The sequence below is a fragment of the Cynocephalus volans genome, chromosome X, assembly GCF_027409185.1.
Source record: "Cynocephalus volans isolate mCynVol1 chromosome X, mCynVol1.pri, whole genome shotgun sequence".
Classification (NCBI taxonomy): domain Eukaryota; kingdom Metazoa; phylum Chordata; class Mammalia; order Dermoptera; family Cynocephalidae; genus Cynocephalus; species Cynocephalus volans.
In genome coordinates, this window is record NC_084478.1 from 168,191,183 (window position 1) to 168,206,158 (window position 14,976).

At 48.9% G+C, this 14,976-nt stretch overlaps 2 protein-coding genes across 2 annotated transcripts; one reads left to right on the plus strand and one right to left on the minus strand.

The window, feature by feature from the left end:
- The first annotated feature begins 150 nt into the window (after positions 1–150).
- On the plus strand, positions 151–1,581 carry LOC134368545 (heat shock transcription factor, X-linked member 3-like). The gene is made up of 2 exons (XM_063084979.1): positions 151–630; positions 1,057–1,581. Exons 1-2 carry the CDS (start codon positions 151–153, stop codon positions 1,579–1,581), a joined length of 1,005 nt encoding a protein of 334 aa, XP_062941049.1.
- A 1,324-nt stretch (positions 1,582–2,905) lies between these two features.
- LOC134366564 (EOLA-like protein) lies at positions 2,906–4,197 on the minus strand. The gene is made up of 2 exons (XM_063082931.1): positions 3,945–4,197; positions 2,906–3,129 (listed from the first exon to the last, which is right to left on the minus strand). Exons 1-2 carry the CDS (start codon positions 4,195–4,197, stop codon positions 2,906–2,908), a joined length of 477 nt encoding a protein of 158 aa, XP_062939001.1.
- Between the last annotated feature and the right edge of the window lie 10,779 nt (positions 4,198–14,976).

Here is a 14,976-nt window from a genome sequence, read left to right on the forward strand (position 1 = left end):
TTCAGCAGCCGGTTGCCCCCCTACCGAGATTCTAGAATCCTGTGGACAGTATTTATTGGGCATCGCCACTCAGAGTGAAGGCAGTTTGTACTTACTGGGACAGTGGTTAATGGTGTGGGGTACAAAGTGCTCCTGATGACAGTGTAGCCCATGGATAGTCAGGATACTGAAGACCGTGAAACCAAGCTCGCCTCATCTTCTGGTGGAGAGCCAGCAAGCGGGGTCCCACCTGATCCAAACCTGGATCCCAGGGAGGTATCAGACGTCCAAGGTGACCAAGCCGTGGGACAAGATTCAGACTCCCAAAATGATGAACAACCAGCAGATCAAAACCAACGTGCGTCCAGTGTGGAAGAGGACAGTGACCCCAGAACACTCTCCTTCCCGAGGAGGCTCTGGAAGATCGTTGAGGATGACGCTTTCGAGTCTGTGCGCTGGGATGACGATGGACACACCGTGATCATAGAGGAAGACCTTTTCCAGAGGGAAATTCTTCGCCAGAGAGGCGCAGACAGAATTTTTGAAACAGACAGCATGAAAACCTTCATTCGCCAAATGAACCGCTATGGATTCAGCAAAACACGCACAAAAGCCTCTTCAGCTGATTCTCCAGGGGACAAGAAAATTATGGTAAAGTAGAAAATACTCCTCTTACCCCTTTTCTCTGTTACTCAAACATCTTTACAGGACGCCAAGGTGAATGATATACTACAAGAGTTTCATTTCTGAGGACAACTTTAACATGAGCTGTTATTCATGGACAGATCAAAATCTACACTTTGAAAGCACAGATTTTGATATTAAACTACCACCCCCTTAGAGATACTCTGTGGGTAGGAGTAGAGACTCAGAGCCAGGGAATGTCAAATGTACAGACTGCCACCCTCACTTATGAATTGTTTCTCTCTAGTGAGGTCATGCTATAGGACACAGTGACACTGGCCAACACCTTAAACATTTCCTTTCTCCATCATTAAATAAGACCCTGGTGATTCTGGGGAGAAAAGGAATGGACATCTAACCTCAGACTAACTAAAATGTTTCCTTTTGTTTCAGCTTTACAGTAACCCCAATTTTCAGAGAGACCAGCCTGGGCTCCTTGAGAACATCCACAAAAAAGGTGACCTCAGAAACACTGCTCTGCCAGCAACCTGTGCACCAACCGCAAAGAGAAAGAAGCTGGTACCTACGAGACATTCCCTGCGAATCCAACACATTAAGGCCAAGAAAGAATCCAACAGCAAGTCCCAGGGGGAAGCCCCAAATGTCCAGGGACCCAGTAACCCTCAGTTCTCCATCTTCCCTGGGGGTACCCTGTCTAGGGGCACTGTTGCTAGACATCCCATAGGAAATCGTCCCCCTCAAGAGCCAAATGATCCGAGCGGGAGGGAAGGCACCTCTGTGAATGTTAGGTTTGAGCCCAGGGCCAACACTGGGATGGAAGGTGCACGGCATCTGCTCCCAAACCTCCCACTTCACCAAGGCAATAGTCTCCCAATGACCTTGTATTACATCAATGATCCAACTCGGACTGATACCCTCTTATTATTTGCTCCCAGTGAGCTGCCCAACGAGGAGTAGGAGGGCTGATTGCATGTGTGCATTCTGTGAACAGTTTAAGGACAACCCAGGTCCCTAAACTCACAGGCCACTAAGTTTAAAAAGTGCCACTTACTAACGGTGAAGCCATTTTTGGTCTTAATAAATACAACAAAACCCCATGGTAGCAAATAAACCACATAAATGAGTATTTGGACTCCGTGTCATTTCTAACCATCTATACCACACATGTCTCACTGACATGAGGCTAAAGACCCTGCCCAAGACAGGCTTGGTCCCTGTTCTCTTCCATTTGAGGCAGCAGCATTTCCACACACTCAGCAAAGGATTTGCTAGAAACTGTGAGGGCTCGCCCAGCATGATCCAGTCCCCTGAGCCTTGCCTGCTGCTCAGGAGACAGAACAGCCTCACTCCTGACCTTGGGAGTATTACCTTACATTATTCCTGTACCTTGAAACAAGAGATTCCTTCCTCATCACTGTCCCCACAATTTTGCCAGGAAGTTTCTGTTCCATAGCTGAGTGTCCCAACCCAGCACCCAGGGTCCCTCCAAAGAGGCTGCCCCATCTGCCAAGGGAGGTACGAACACTGTGTCCTGGCTCAGAAGAGACCAGCCACTCCAGTCCATGCCTGGCAGGAAAGCCCATGATCCTCATAGCTAACCACCACTAGAAACTTTGCTGGGAAATCACAAAAGAAAAACAAAGATTTGCTACAAAATTATAACACCACTGATCACTTTGCAAAATCAGCCTCACTCAATGAGAGCTGTATCTCAGGTCCTTTGTTTGGATCTGAAGAAGCTCTGTGCTGCGGGCGACAAACAGGCTTCATGAACCATTGGCCTTCATGACTGGGGGACGTGTGTACAAGAGACCTAGAGGAATCTGGAAGGATGGACAGCTGCATGTTTCTAAGTCTGACATCGTCTTCCTCCTGGCTGAGTCAGGCTATTGATGGCTGGTCACTCTCGGGCAAACATTCAGTGCCTGGACCCACGCTTTACACAAGGTCACCAGGATGCTGCTCAAACAGTTGACGACTTTTGAACAGAACAAAGACTGGGGAAAAATAAGGGAGCGCCAAACACTTCACAGTTACCTTCAACACATTTATTTCTACAATCCAGACATTAGCAAGACCAAAATGACCAGCAACACCCCTATTTCCTTCAAGTAAGCGCAGAAACCCGTTTCTGTGAGTGCCATGCAGTGGGAAGCACGCTACAATGCAGGGGTAATTCACACTTAACTTGATCTACATGCACGTGCACCAAGATCGCGAATCAACGGTGCCATGATTTAGCTGGTTTCTCAGCCACGTTCCTCTCAGGAGCCCACACACGTCACACCTTCTGCCCCAAAGGGATCAGGCGCTCTGGGATGTCCACCTGAAATATATCCTTTCCCCCTTTGCTAGGTAAGGGCTCCAGTAACCACCTGGGGTTGGAAATCACAGTCAGGTACTTCTGCTGCGGGTTGGTCAGGACAGCTTGATTTTCCAGTTCCACGACCTCCTCAGGAGCTAAGTTTTCGGGACACTCCAAAGATTCCCCAACGTCAATGAGCCCTGTGCACAAAGAGAGAAACACACAGGTGGTTTTCCCTTCCATAAACCAAGGCCTGCCAGTGTGACAACTTGGTTATTCAAAATTACGGCCACTACAGACTTAGATGACATCACCACAAGGACAGGAAGGGCAGCAGGGCCTTCTCACGGAGCACAGATGATGAGCCAAACATGTTCCGGGAATCCTGGGTGAGGCCGAGGGAGCTCTCCTGAAATGAAGAGGACAGGGCCTGCTCCCCTGTGAAGCCACACAAGTAACGTGCAGGTGCCAGCAAGACTGCTGAGGGTAGGAGTTTGAGAATGGAAGGGCACCAGCCACTGCCCGGGAACATGGAGACAACGAGGCTCTGAGGCAGTTCACCAGGGACAGGTGCGGATGTGGACACCCCACCACCCACGGAGGTGAAGGGATTAGCCCAGGGTGTCACTGGTGGTGGGGACAGGGCAGGCAAGTGAAGCCAGGCAGGCAGCCGACCCACACAATGTGCTGTGCTGCCTCTGGTGGTCTCTGCCCCACACACGCACATGCACAGCCCAGCACCACATGACATCATGGACCTGACCCAGCTTCACAGGTCAGAAGAGGAAACCGAGGCCCAGAGCAGAGAAATGATTTACCGGAGGAGAGGCAAGCTGGGCCTGCAGACCCCAGCCCAGGGCCCCTTGCTGCCCCCTTGAAGGTGCGTTGCTTAAGAAAATTGCAGCAAACACACAAACCAGTTCAAGCCAAAAGAAAAGCCCCCAAACTCCCCAGCCAGATCCAGGGTGGCAGCACTTTGAGTCATCAGCACAACGATCAGCACATCGTCACTTACCAGCTACCTCTCCTCGGCCGAACTTTTCCCCTTCCCGAAGCAAGGCCTGAATCTGAGCGGGCGTCATCCCGAGCCTCCCCTGCAGCAGCTCCCACCAGGCATCGTCTTCCCAGTCCCTGTTAGCAATGTGGATGGCAATGGTATGGTTCTGGTGGCTGTCGAGCAGGGGACACCAACGTGACTTCAATGTCTTGACCCCGTTTAAGACAAAGCCAGCATAAGGCTGCCGGAAGGAGAGGCAACAGATCTTCATCTTCCGCAAGCTCTCTGGGCCTCGGTGGCCTGTGGGAACACAGAAGCTCATCACACACCAGTCCTCCAAGCTCACGGCCAGTGGGCCTGACCTTCACCCCATTTCCCAGGTGCCCTGAATCCACACTGACCTCGATGGTTCACTGCTACCCTCTGTCAGCACAGCAGGCCCAAGGGAAGACTGGGACTGGGAAGGCTGGGATTTGGGTCACTCAGATCGACCTGATGGAATGCTCGGAGAGCTCACGGACTATGGCAGGGACAGCTAGAGAAAGGCACAGGCAGGACAGCGTGTGATCAGTGCTACGATAGAGGTCATCAAGTCCGAGGGGAACACGGACGAGTGTGGGCTAGTGAGAGAAGGGGCTGGCTTCAGCCCTCTGGCAGCACACAGGGACAGTCCTGGGCTCTGCTTCTTCTCCTGCTGCCCTCTCCACACCCAGACCTCGCCGATACTCTCAGCTCCCTGGCTGTGCCAGCCCCAGGCACCGCAGGCCCTGAGCTTCCTGGCTCCTATCCCAGGGCTGCTGAGCACAAGTCCTTGGTATCCAACCTCAGCTCAGCCCTCAGAGTGACCTGTGACCTCAGGTGTCCCCGTCAGGTGTCTCCTCCCGACTCCTTCAGGTGCCACCCTGTTCAACCTCTTTCCCCTGTCCCAGCCCTGAGCCCTGAGAAAGAAATAATGAGAACGAGAACAACTAGCCCCAGTGCACACACACCTTCTTTGTGACAGGCCCTGGGGTGGGCACGATCCGTGCATCATCGGGTTGAGCCCTCACTGCGAGACCCACTCAACTGCTGAGGACAAGGAGGAGCTGGGGCGGAGCTGCTGGGTAAGCTGGGCTGTGAGAAAGAGCTGGGGGAGGAGGGACTGGGGGTGGATGCAGGAGCTGGGGGCGGGGCTGCAGGAGGAGGAGCTGGGGTACTTGTGTGCTGCACCCTTAGGGAAGGGACTGAATGGCAACTCAAGTCCTCAGCGACCTATCCGACCCCCTGTGTGTACCCCAGAGGGCACTCCAAAGGGCATGGAAGCTGCGAGAGGAGCAGTAGCACTTGCCTGGGGTCCACGGGGCCATAGACTGAGGCTTGCACCGCTGGACTGAACCCCCCAGGCAGGCTCTGCTTGCTCCTAGCCACTCTGTAAATCTCCAGTCGTCATCAGACTGCCATCAGCCCCCTATCGAGAACCCTGCCAAGCCTTCTCCTAGTGCAGTCGGCCACAGCTCGCTCCAACATTATCGCCTAACACTCTGTGCTGGGTCACATTGTGCTGCCTGGTCACTGGTCCCCGACCCAGCCTACCCTGCCAGGACGCCTTGCTTTATCTCAGGCCATTCCCACAGCCTGGAAGACCCGGCTCCTCTTGACCTGGCAGACCCCTGTCCTCCTTCAGGGCCCAAGTTTAAAGTCACATTCACTGCCTCTCCCACCCCCCAAATGTTAGGTACTTTTGTCTCTGAGTTCGGGTGGCACTTTCTGCCTTGCCCCAACCCTCCTTCCATCAGGCTCTTGTAACCCAGGGTTGTAATCACTGCAAGAGTCGGCCATCCAGCGTCTCCAAGTTCCTTGAGGGTAAGTCCTGTGGGTCACTCATTGCGGTAAGCCGGGTGCCCAGGACACGGGAGCTGGTTAGTAAATGTTGGATCAACAGAGGACGGCTTGCTCTTCTATTCTTGTGAGATGCACCTGCTCTGTCCCTGGGGAAGCTCGAGGACATGAGGTGAGGGGGACAAGGTAGGTTCTCCATGGGACATAGGCCTCAGGGTTGCGAGGGACCCGAAATATCAGCAGCTCCAATTGTCATCCACGCCAGTGTCCCCTCCTGGAATCCTTTCCCCACCCATGGTTGCCAGCTTATGCCGAACCCCCAGCTCCTCCCTGGAGCTGTTTCAAATCATGAGTGAGTGTCCCCTGACTGGTGGGCTGCTGTCCTTGCTCCCGTGTCCTGTTGGTGGAAGAGCTGGAACTTCCCTAATGAGCCGGATACAATACATGGCTTCTAGTGGGGACACCCACGGCAGTGCTGTAACAGCCCTTCCTCTTCTGACTCTGCCAGCTGCTCCTCGCTTTTATGGGCATGCTGAGGAGCAGGTGCCATTCACTTGTCCTGTGCAGTCTCCCTTAGAGCCCATCATTTGGATGTCACTAGTCTAGACATTTCCCACCACCAACTCTGATTAATCGGTTCTATGCCCCACTACACCCAGTCCTGCTCTCTAAGCGAATTCCAGAGGCTCCCTGTATACATCCCCCCAAAGAACAAATCGACAGTAAGCAGTGAGAGTCACCCCTTTCCTTCCAACTCCACTCCCCAGGGAAGTCACCAGTGTCAATGACTTCGGACCTGCTACTTCAACAGTCAACTTAAAAACTACACGTACCCTGGTGGCCTTAGTGAAACCTTTCAGTAGACCAGTGGGGCAAATGACAAAAGCCATAATCCAGTTTGATTGAGAAGCAAAAGGGAAATGAGGAAAAGCCGGGAGTGATGATTTGAAAAAGGAAGGAGGCGAGGCTTTAGCGGAACAGGGAGGCAGAGGAAGGAGAGATGTTGTAGGACGAAGAGAAACTTCAGCACGTTTTCAGGTGAGTACAAAGAGTCAAGAAAAAAGAGAACGGCACGTGAAACCATAGAACAGGAGGGATGGGTTGGATGAACAAGGTCCTTGCTCTCATGCAGGACGACGGGGATGGTAAGACATCTTCATAAAGGATTAATGTACCATGAAGTGCCTGGGAATAAACAAATGTCACAAGAAACGTGAAGGACCGGCTGTGAGTCAGGGTAGGGCCAGGGCCTCCTGGTTCCTAATTTAGTGCCTTTTGCTCTGGACAGACTTTCACTCAAGAACATGTCATCCAATAAGCACATGAAAGGACGCTCAACTTCATTAGTCACTAGGGAAATGCAAATCAAAACCCCAGTGAGCTACCACTTCACACCCACTAGGAGGGCTGGAATAAAAGAGAAACAAAATAAACGTTGGTGAGGACGTGGAGAAATTGGAATCCTCGTACACTCTGGTGGGACTGTAAGATGATGCAGCAGCTTTGGAAAACAGCCATTCCGCCCAAGAGGAGTCAATACCTAAGTCCACGTGGGAACCTGCATACGAATGTTTATAGCAGCCACAAAGTAGAAACCACCCGAATGTCCCTCGACTGAGAAACGGGTGAACCCCCTGTGGTCTGCCCCTACAACGGAATTCTACTCAACCATAAAAGAGGCACGACGTCCTGATCCACGCTGCAACATGGATGAACCTTGAAAACATGATGACACGTGAAAGCAGCCAGGCACAGAAGGCCACATATTATATAGTCACATTTCTATGGAATGTCCAGAATGGGGACATCACAGAGACTGAAAGTGGATTAGTGGCTGTTTAGGGCAGGACAGAAGAGGGACAGTTAAAGGGTCGGGGGTTTCTTTTCAAGGTAAGGTTTTTCTAAAATTAGATCATGGTGATGGTTGCACAACTCTGAATATACTGAAAACCATTGAACTGTGCACTGTAAATGGGTGAATTGTGCGGTGTCTGAAAATGCAACTGCTTTAACGTGGGCGGAGGGGCTTCCGCAGCTCAGAGCAATGGATAGGAAGGGTCTGTCTGTGACCATGGCCACGTCTCTTTGTGACTTTCTACCTCTGTCTCCTCCACTAGAGGGAAGATTGGGACCCTCCAAGAACCCGCCCCCACTCTCAGACAGCCCTCCGTCTGTTGAGGCTGCAGCCTCCCTGAGGCTGTCCTCTCCTGACTTCCAGAATATTCCCTGCTAGTCAGTCACTGAGCGAGGTGGAGCTGCCTGACAGTGGCTGGGTTCTCTCTCCATGGCGAGGCATCTGGCCTGTGCTAAGAGCTGTGGCCTGCCATCCTCCAGATCCTGCCCTGGGCCCTTTCACCTCCTTCTGCACCCAACAGCCTTCATGCCCTCACTTTGCTAAAGGCCACTCCATCCCCATGCTGGACAAGAAACGGCCCCACCTTGGAAATCCCACTCTCTGGCCTTGGCCCTATCTTCCCAGTCCTGGCCCGACCTGCTACCCCACTAGACCCACAGAGCCTGCCAGGCAGCCCTTTGCCATCACTTCTGGTTGTCCTCAGGACCTTCAAATGACTCCTCCTCCTTTCCCACCTGGCACCGCCCCAGACTGGTCACCGCAGAGACTCTAGCCAGCACCAGCAATCCCTGTCACGATGGTCTGTCCCCTCCCTGCCAATTTTCAGCTTTGGGAAGAGAACCCACTCTCTAGCCCCACTAGCCTGGGAGCTCCTCGAGGCAGGGCCAGTGCCTGCATCGTCTCCACTGGCCTGGCACCAAGCCAGGAACCCGGGACATCCATAGCATTCAGTTAATGCTTCCCAGAGGAAAGTGACCATGTAGAGCCATCCCAGACCTGCTGCATTCTGGTGTGGTGCCACATTGCATTGACGGGCACGGGCACGGTTGCCAGCTCAGGTTGTGTGATTCAAGCCGGCCCTCGGGGTGCTTGGCAATCCATGTTTCCTTAATTGGTCCCCTTTGTTCCCGACAGGGCTCATTTCTTCAACCTGAACTCTCTACCTGGCTACGCACACTCTCAGCACAAGACCTTGCCTCCTACTGCACAGAAAAGACTGAGACCATGCAGCAGGGCTGCTCCATATGCCCCTTGGCCACCCCACATGTGCACGTGACAATAACAGAAATGAGAGTTAATGTTAACTGGGCAGTAAGGTCTAGACCCTCTCTCCCCAACCTCTCCTGGCCACCCTGGAGCAAGACACCATTATCTTCAAGCAAGTATTATATTCAAAGACATTTAATGAAATGCCTTTTGTAACAGCAAAGACCTGGGGTCAACCTAAATATCCATCAAAAATCATATATTCAAAACAATTTTAATTACATAAGGAAAGCCTTACAATATAAGGTTATATAAACAAACACGATAAATACATATATCAATTTCTGTTTCTAATAATGGCAGAATAGATATAGACCAACGTTCTCATTAAAAACAACTAAAATGGTTAATTTTAACAACATCATTTGAAAACATTTAAATCTTCTGAAGAACTTACGAGACAGTAAAAAACCACCGTGACAAGACCTAAGAGCAGGCACCCAGAGAGCTCAGAGCCCCTGCGCACCTACCCACCTGCTCTGAGCGCATTTGCCAACCTAGACAAACTTTGATCTTGGTTTCGGCAGCCTTCCAAGACAGGCAAAAGGGGCTGAAGTCCAGGCCCATGGCCACTAAATTGAGGAATATGACGGAAAATTCTTCCCACATTAAACTGGGACCCTAACATGTTACACCCTTGGGTGACTCAGAAATGAACCTGCCTCTCCCCAATTCAACCCCCAGGAACTACAGGGAAGGCTGCATTGATGCTGGTAAAACAAAGGGAAAGGGTCAGAAACTTATTTAAGGTGGTCCCAGGATAATCACACAAGGAACCTGACAAGGAACCTGACAAAAATCAAACACTGATCTTTGGAAGAAGACACACTTATTCTAGACTTCAAAGATTGCTCCCACACATATTTCAATGACAATGAGCAGTAATCGGCTGATTACAAAAAAAAAAACCCAGGCACACAAGGAAATAAAGCACTGTAAGAACCAGTAGAAAAAGAATAAACAGAATGAGTCAAAAACTTAATCAGGCAATTCATAAAAGAAGAAATCAAATTGGACAATAAACACATGAAAAGATGCTCGACTACATTAGTAACCAGAGAGATGCAAATGAAACCATAATATAAAAATTACAAACACAGAAAGGCTGATATTATAACAAAGTCTGACAATACCAAGTGCTGGTGAGGCTATGACACAACAGCAAGTTTTACACATTGCTGGTGGGAATATAAGTTGGTACAAACATTTTGGAAGACAGTTTGATGCCACCTCATAAAATCAAAGTTACAAACACTGTAACCCGGAAGCTCCACGTCTAGGTATAACTCTAGAGCAGCAATTTTCAAACTTTTGGCCCTAGGACCCTTTATATGAGTAGACTCAAAAACTATTGACCTCAAGGAGCTTTTGTTTATGTGAATTATATCTACTGATATTTATCATATTAGAAATTAAAACCAAGACATTTTTAAACCACAAGATATAAGCTCGTATTCCATTAGCCACCAGAGTGACAATATCACGTTTCAGAGCTGCTGGAAAACCACACGGTATACTCATGAGACAACAGTGCAAAAGGCTAATAACATCTCAATGTTAGTATGAAAACAGTTGGCCCTTGCAGACCCCCTGAACAGGTCTCATGGTTCCCTGATCACAGTCTGAAAATCTCTGCCATAGAGAAATATCTGCATAATAATGCTCCTGGCAGCACTCCTCGAAATGGCCCCAAACTGGAAACTACCGGGATGTCCACTAATAAGAGACTAGATTAAAAAAACAGAAAAAGCATAGTATATTCAGACAGTGGAACAACACATAACAATGAAAACATATAGACGACAGCTACACACAACAGGTCGTCAACAACGCTGGGGGGACATCAAAACAGATTACTACACTGTGATGCCATTTATACATGCTAAAACACAAGCAAAACTAAACTCCATCATTTAGGGCTGATACACAAGTGGTAGGATATGCAACAAAGCAACAAAATGACTGCACAAAAGTCAGGGTGCTGGATACCTCCGGGGGAGGAAAGGGTGGGATCATGAGGGGCACCCTGGTCTCCCCAGGTGTGGTCAACATTCTATTTCTCTACCTGGTTGATGGTGACACAGGTCTTCACTCTATATTTCTTTGTTAAACTCTACATATAGGCCTTGTGCTTTTTTTGTATCTGTGTTATATTTCACAATGAAGAGGGAAAGCTATACGCAGTTTGAAACCAATAATGCGAAATACATATTTCTGCATAGGGAACGTTGACACACTATATTCCAACATGTTAACTGTGGTTATCCCTGGGCTATGCGGTTTGGGTTCTCTGTACTTTTCCACATTTTCCAAGTTTACTAAAAAGAGCACACATTACTCATCATGTAAAGGGTGGGCATTGTCAGACTTGATCTTTGTAGCCTACTGGAGGTATGTAATTTTATCTTATTACAGCTTAATTTGCATCTCTCTGATTACTAATGAGGTTGATCATCTCTTCACATGTTTGCTGTCCAATGGGATTTCCTCTTTTATGAATTGCCTGGTCAAGTCTTTGGCTCATTTTGCTGTTTATTCTTCTTCACCGATTCTCAGAAAACCATAAGATATATTAAAAAAGACAAGGTTGCCGTCCACAATTGAAAGTAATGAGGATTAACACAAAGGAGAGGAGATGCCATCTGTGGAAATCTATGCAGAAAACAGCTACCTACAGAGCTTGGAGACATGCCTGATCTAACTAGGATGAGCTCCAAGCTCATCAAGGAGTCTAGGGTGTAATCCTGGAGTCGGCTGAGCTGATACCAGTCCACAAAGATTGGCTCTGATCTGATTTACTCCAACATGTCTATCCTGAGGCAATGTGGTAATGACAGAAAACTTCAGTGACTCATGAGGAATACGGAAAACAGAGAGTGGAATTACACAGACTGTCTCTACAGCAGCGTTTCTCAACCAGGCGTGATTGTGCCCCCCAGGGGACACTGGGCAATGTCTGAAGTCATTTTTGGTTGGCCAAACTTTTGGTTGGGAGGGGGATACTACTGGCATCTACTGGGTACAGGCCAGGGGTGCTGCCAAACATCACCCACCCCACCCCCTGCCAATCAGCTATCCAGCCCAAATGTCAACAGTGCCATAGTTGAGAAAATGCTCAACAGCCTCTACCCAGGAAAGTGCTCGGTGCTCAGTGCCTCTTCTCCAAGGTAGAGAAGGGCAAATTCCCAGGCTTCCCCACCTTGATGGGTGTTGCTTAGCCCCCCCCCAGATTTGTCACCACACTTCCCTTGGGTGACAGAGCTGCAAGGGATTACTCAAAGCCCATCTCTTCTGAGCAGTGAGAACCTCTCAAGTGGTTAATCTTCCCCAGAATCCTTGAGCAAGAGGCATTCCTTCCTTGGGAAATTAACCATGAGTTGGGGTTCTCTTCCTGCATTTATTTTCCAGACCAGGAAGTTACAGGAAGAGAACATAGGTGGGGTTATAGTTCAACAGTATAGGTTGGTAACTTTCATTGAAACAAGCCAAATAACATTCCAGTAAGGCAATTAAGTGATCCACCAACAAAAGCTTGATCTCAGCAAACATTCCTTTCTTACAGCAATTTCTCAATATCTTTACATATCAATCAGTAACTTGTCTTTCAGCCAGCAACCTTGCTGTGTTACAAATCTTTATCTTACAACAGAGACTATAGCCTGAGGAAAATTTCCTGTCCTTTGCAAGGTCAATATTTGAAACTGCAAGGCTTTGGAAAACCAGGCCCTGTGGAGTACATTTGCTTTATGAATCCTCAACGGATGGGTTAATCCAAACCTCTTGAGATCCATGCTCTACAAGCTCCTCCAAGGGAGCTGCATGCTGGGCACAATGCTCCCTGGAGGAGGCCTCCCCCATGGGAAAAGCCTCTGCAAATAAGACCGGATCAAGCACACAGAACTTAGCACTGGAAGGACCCTCAGAGCCAGCGAGTCCACCCCCTTCACTGGAGAGAGCGCCCAACAGCTGACAACAGCAGCATGGCATCACGGGAAGGGACAGAAAAGAAAGAGGTGGACATGGAGCTAAGCTATTAACCAGGACAATAACAAACATGTGATCATTTCATAAAAATCCAGAGAAGTAGGCATCATAGTAGAGCTACAAGCAATTAACACCAACCAGGAGAGCTGGGGAAGGCTCCAGGAAGGTTGCAGCATTTCAGCTGGACCTTGAAGTCTGAGTGGCTTTGTGTGGCAGTTTTAAATGCTGGCTAAAGATTCTTCGACACTGTCCCCTTGAGAAGTAGCATATATGTTCTTGCCTTGAATCTGCACTATCCTTAAATGACTCAAACATATAGAATGCAGTGAAAGTGACACTGCATGACTTCCAACGAAGGTCATAAAAGGCCAGGCACTAGGCATATTCCCCCCAATTGAAAACACTTGTTCAAACAACGACTTGTGCATGAATGCTCACAGCAGCACTATGCACAACAGCCAAAGGGTGGAAACAACCCACCTGTCCGTCAGCTGATGAGTGGGTAAGCATGGTGTGGTGTATCCACCCAATGGAATACTAGTCAGCCATAAGAAGGAATGTAGTGTCAATCCACGCTACAACATGGAGAAACCTAGAAAACATGATGCTAAGTGAAAGAAGCCAGACACAAAAGGACAAATATCGCAGGATTTCATTTATATGAAATGTCCAGAAGAGGCAAATCCATAAAGATAGAAAGCAGATGAGTGGTTGCCAGCGGCTAGGGAGGTGGGAAAGGGGAGTGACAGCTGAATGGGTCCAGGGTTTCCATTTGGGGTAATGAAAAAGTTCTGGAACTAGATAGTGTTGGAGTGAGCAGGACTGAAGCCATGTTGGGACCTAAAGCTGCCTGGGCTGCGGGGGAGGTGGGGGGATTTTAACAAGGACAGTTTTTCTCTCCACTCTTGCTTCCCATCCCCGGACTTTCTTATCTCGCTCGCTCGCTAAGTAGGAAAACAATGCCAAGAAGCTAATTAGTACTTTGCAAAGCTAACAGTTCTTTCTTTGAGACTCGAGGAGTTTTGAGAAATGATCAAGGCCAAATGACTGAAGCTGACCTTGGGCACTAGCCAAGTCACTGGTGCAAATCAAAATCTGGCAGGGTCCTGAGATAACAGCAAAGATGAGAACAGAAACCAGATGAAGCCTTGGCAAGACCTTGTACCTGACCCATAGACACGGACCCCTTGTAACTCATGTCTCCTGCTCTCCTGCTTTTCACCTCTCACATTCCATTCCCTCAAGCCTTCCTTTAAAAACCCCTCAGTAAATGTAAGTCTTTGAGATGGGACAGCCTGCCATCTCCTTCAGCTGAACACGTCTGCTTTTCTAACACCAACTGTTTGACTTCTGAGTTTTTTCTTTCCTTTTCGAGGGGGTGAGCAGCCAGACCTAAGTGCAGTAACAATAGTGGTGATAGTCACACAACATCATAAACGTATTTAATGCCACTGGAGTGTATACTTTTAAATGGTTAAAGTAGTAAATTGTGTGTATTTTACCACAATTTTTTATTATTTTTATTTTTTTGGCTGCTGGCTGGTACAGGGATCAGAAACCTTGACCTTGGTGTTGTAACCCCACGCTCTAACCAATTGAACTAACTGGCCAGCCCAACAACAATTTTTTAAGTTAAAAAACAAAAAAGGTGTGTGGGTGGGGGCATGCAGCTTGCACCTTATCCACTGAATGAATACTCAGAGCCTAAAGGGCTCTAAGAAGTGCAATAGTCACCATGCTGTAAGGAAGCCCAAGCCACATGCAGAGGCCACACTTAGGTGTTTCAGTGGCCAGCCCCAGCTGAGACATCCTTTATGACATGCGAGTGAAAAAGCCTCCAGATGATTCTAACCCAGTCACCTAAGTCTTCCTAACTGAGGCCCATCCCTGCTGTGTTCTTTTGAATTCCCAACCTATGGAATCTATGAGCATAGTAAAACGGTTGCTGTTTTAAGCCACTAAGTTCACGAAGGCTGATTATGCAACAATACATGACAGGAACAGCTTTCAACCTGGGGAGGAAGGGGGCAAGTGTCTGCTTCACCCCCAGTGACCCACATGGGTCCTGGCTCAACAAGCAGATGTGTACTGAGCACCAGGCCTGCTTTCTGCCTTCACACCTGCCCT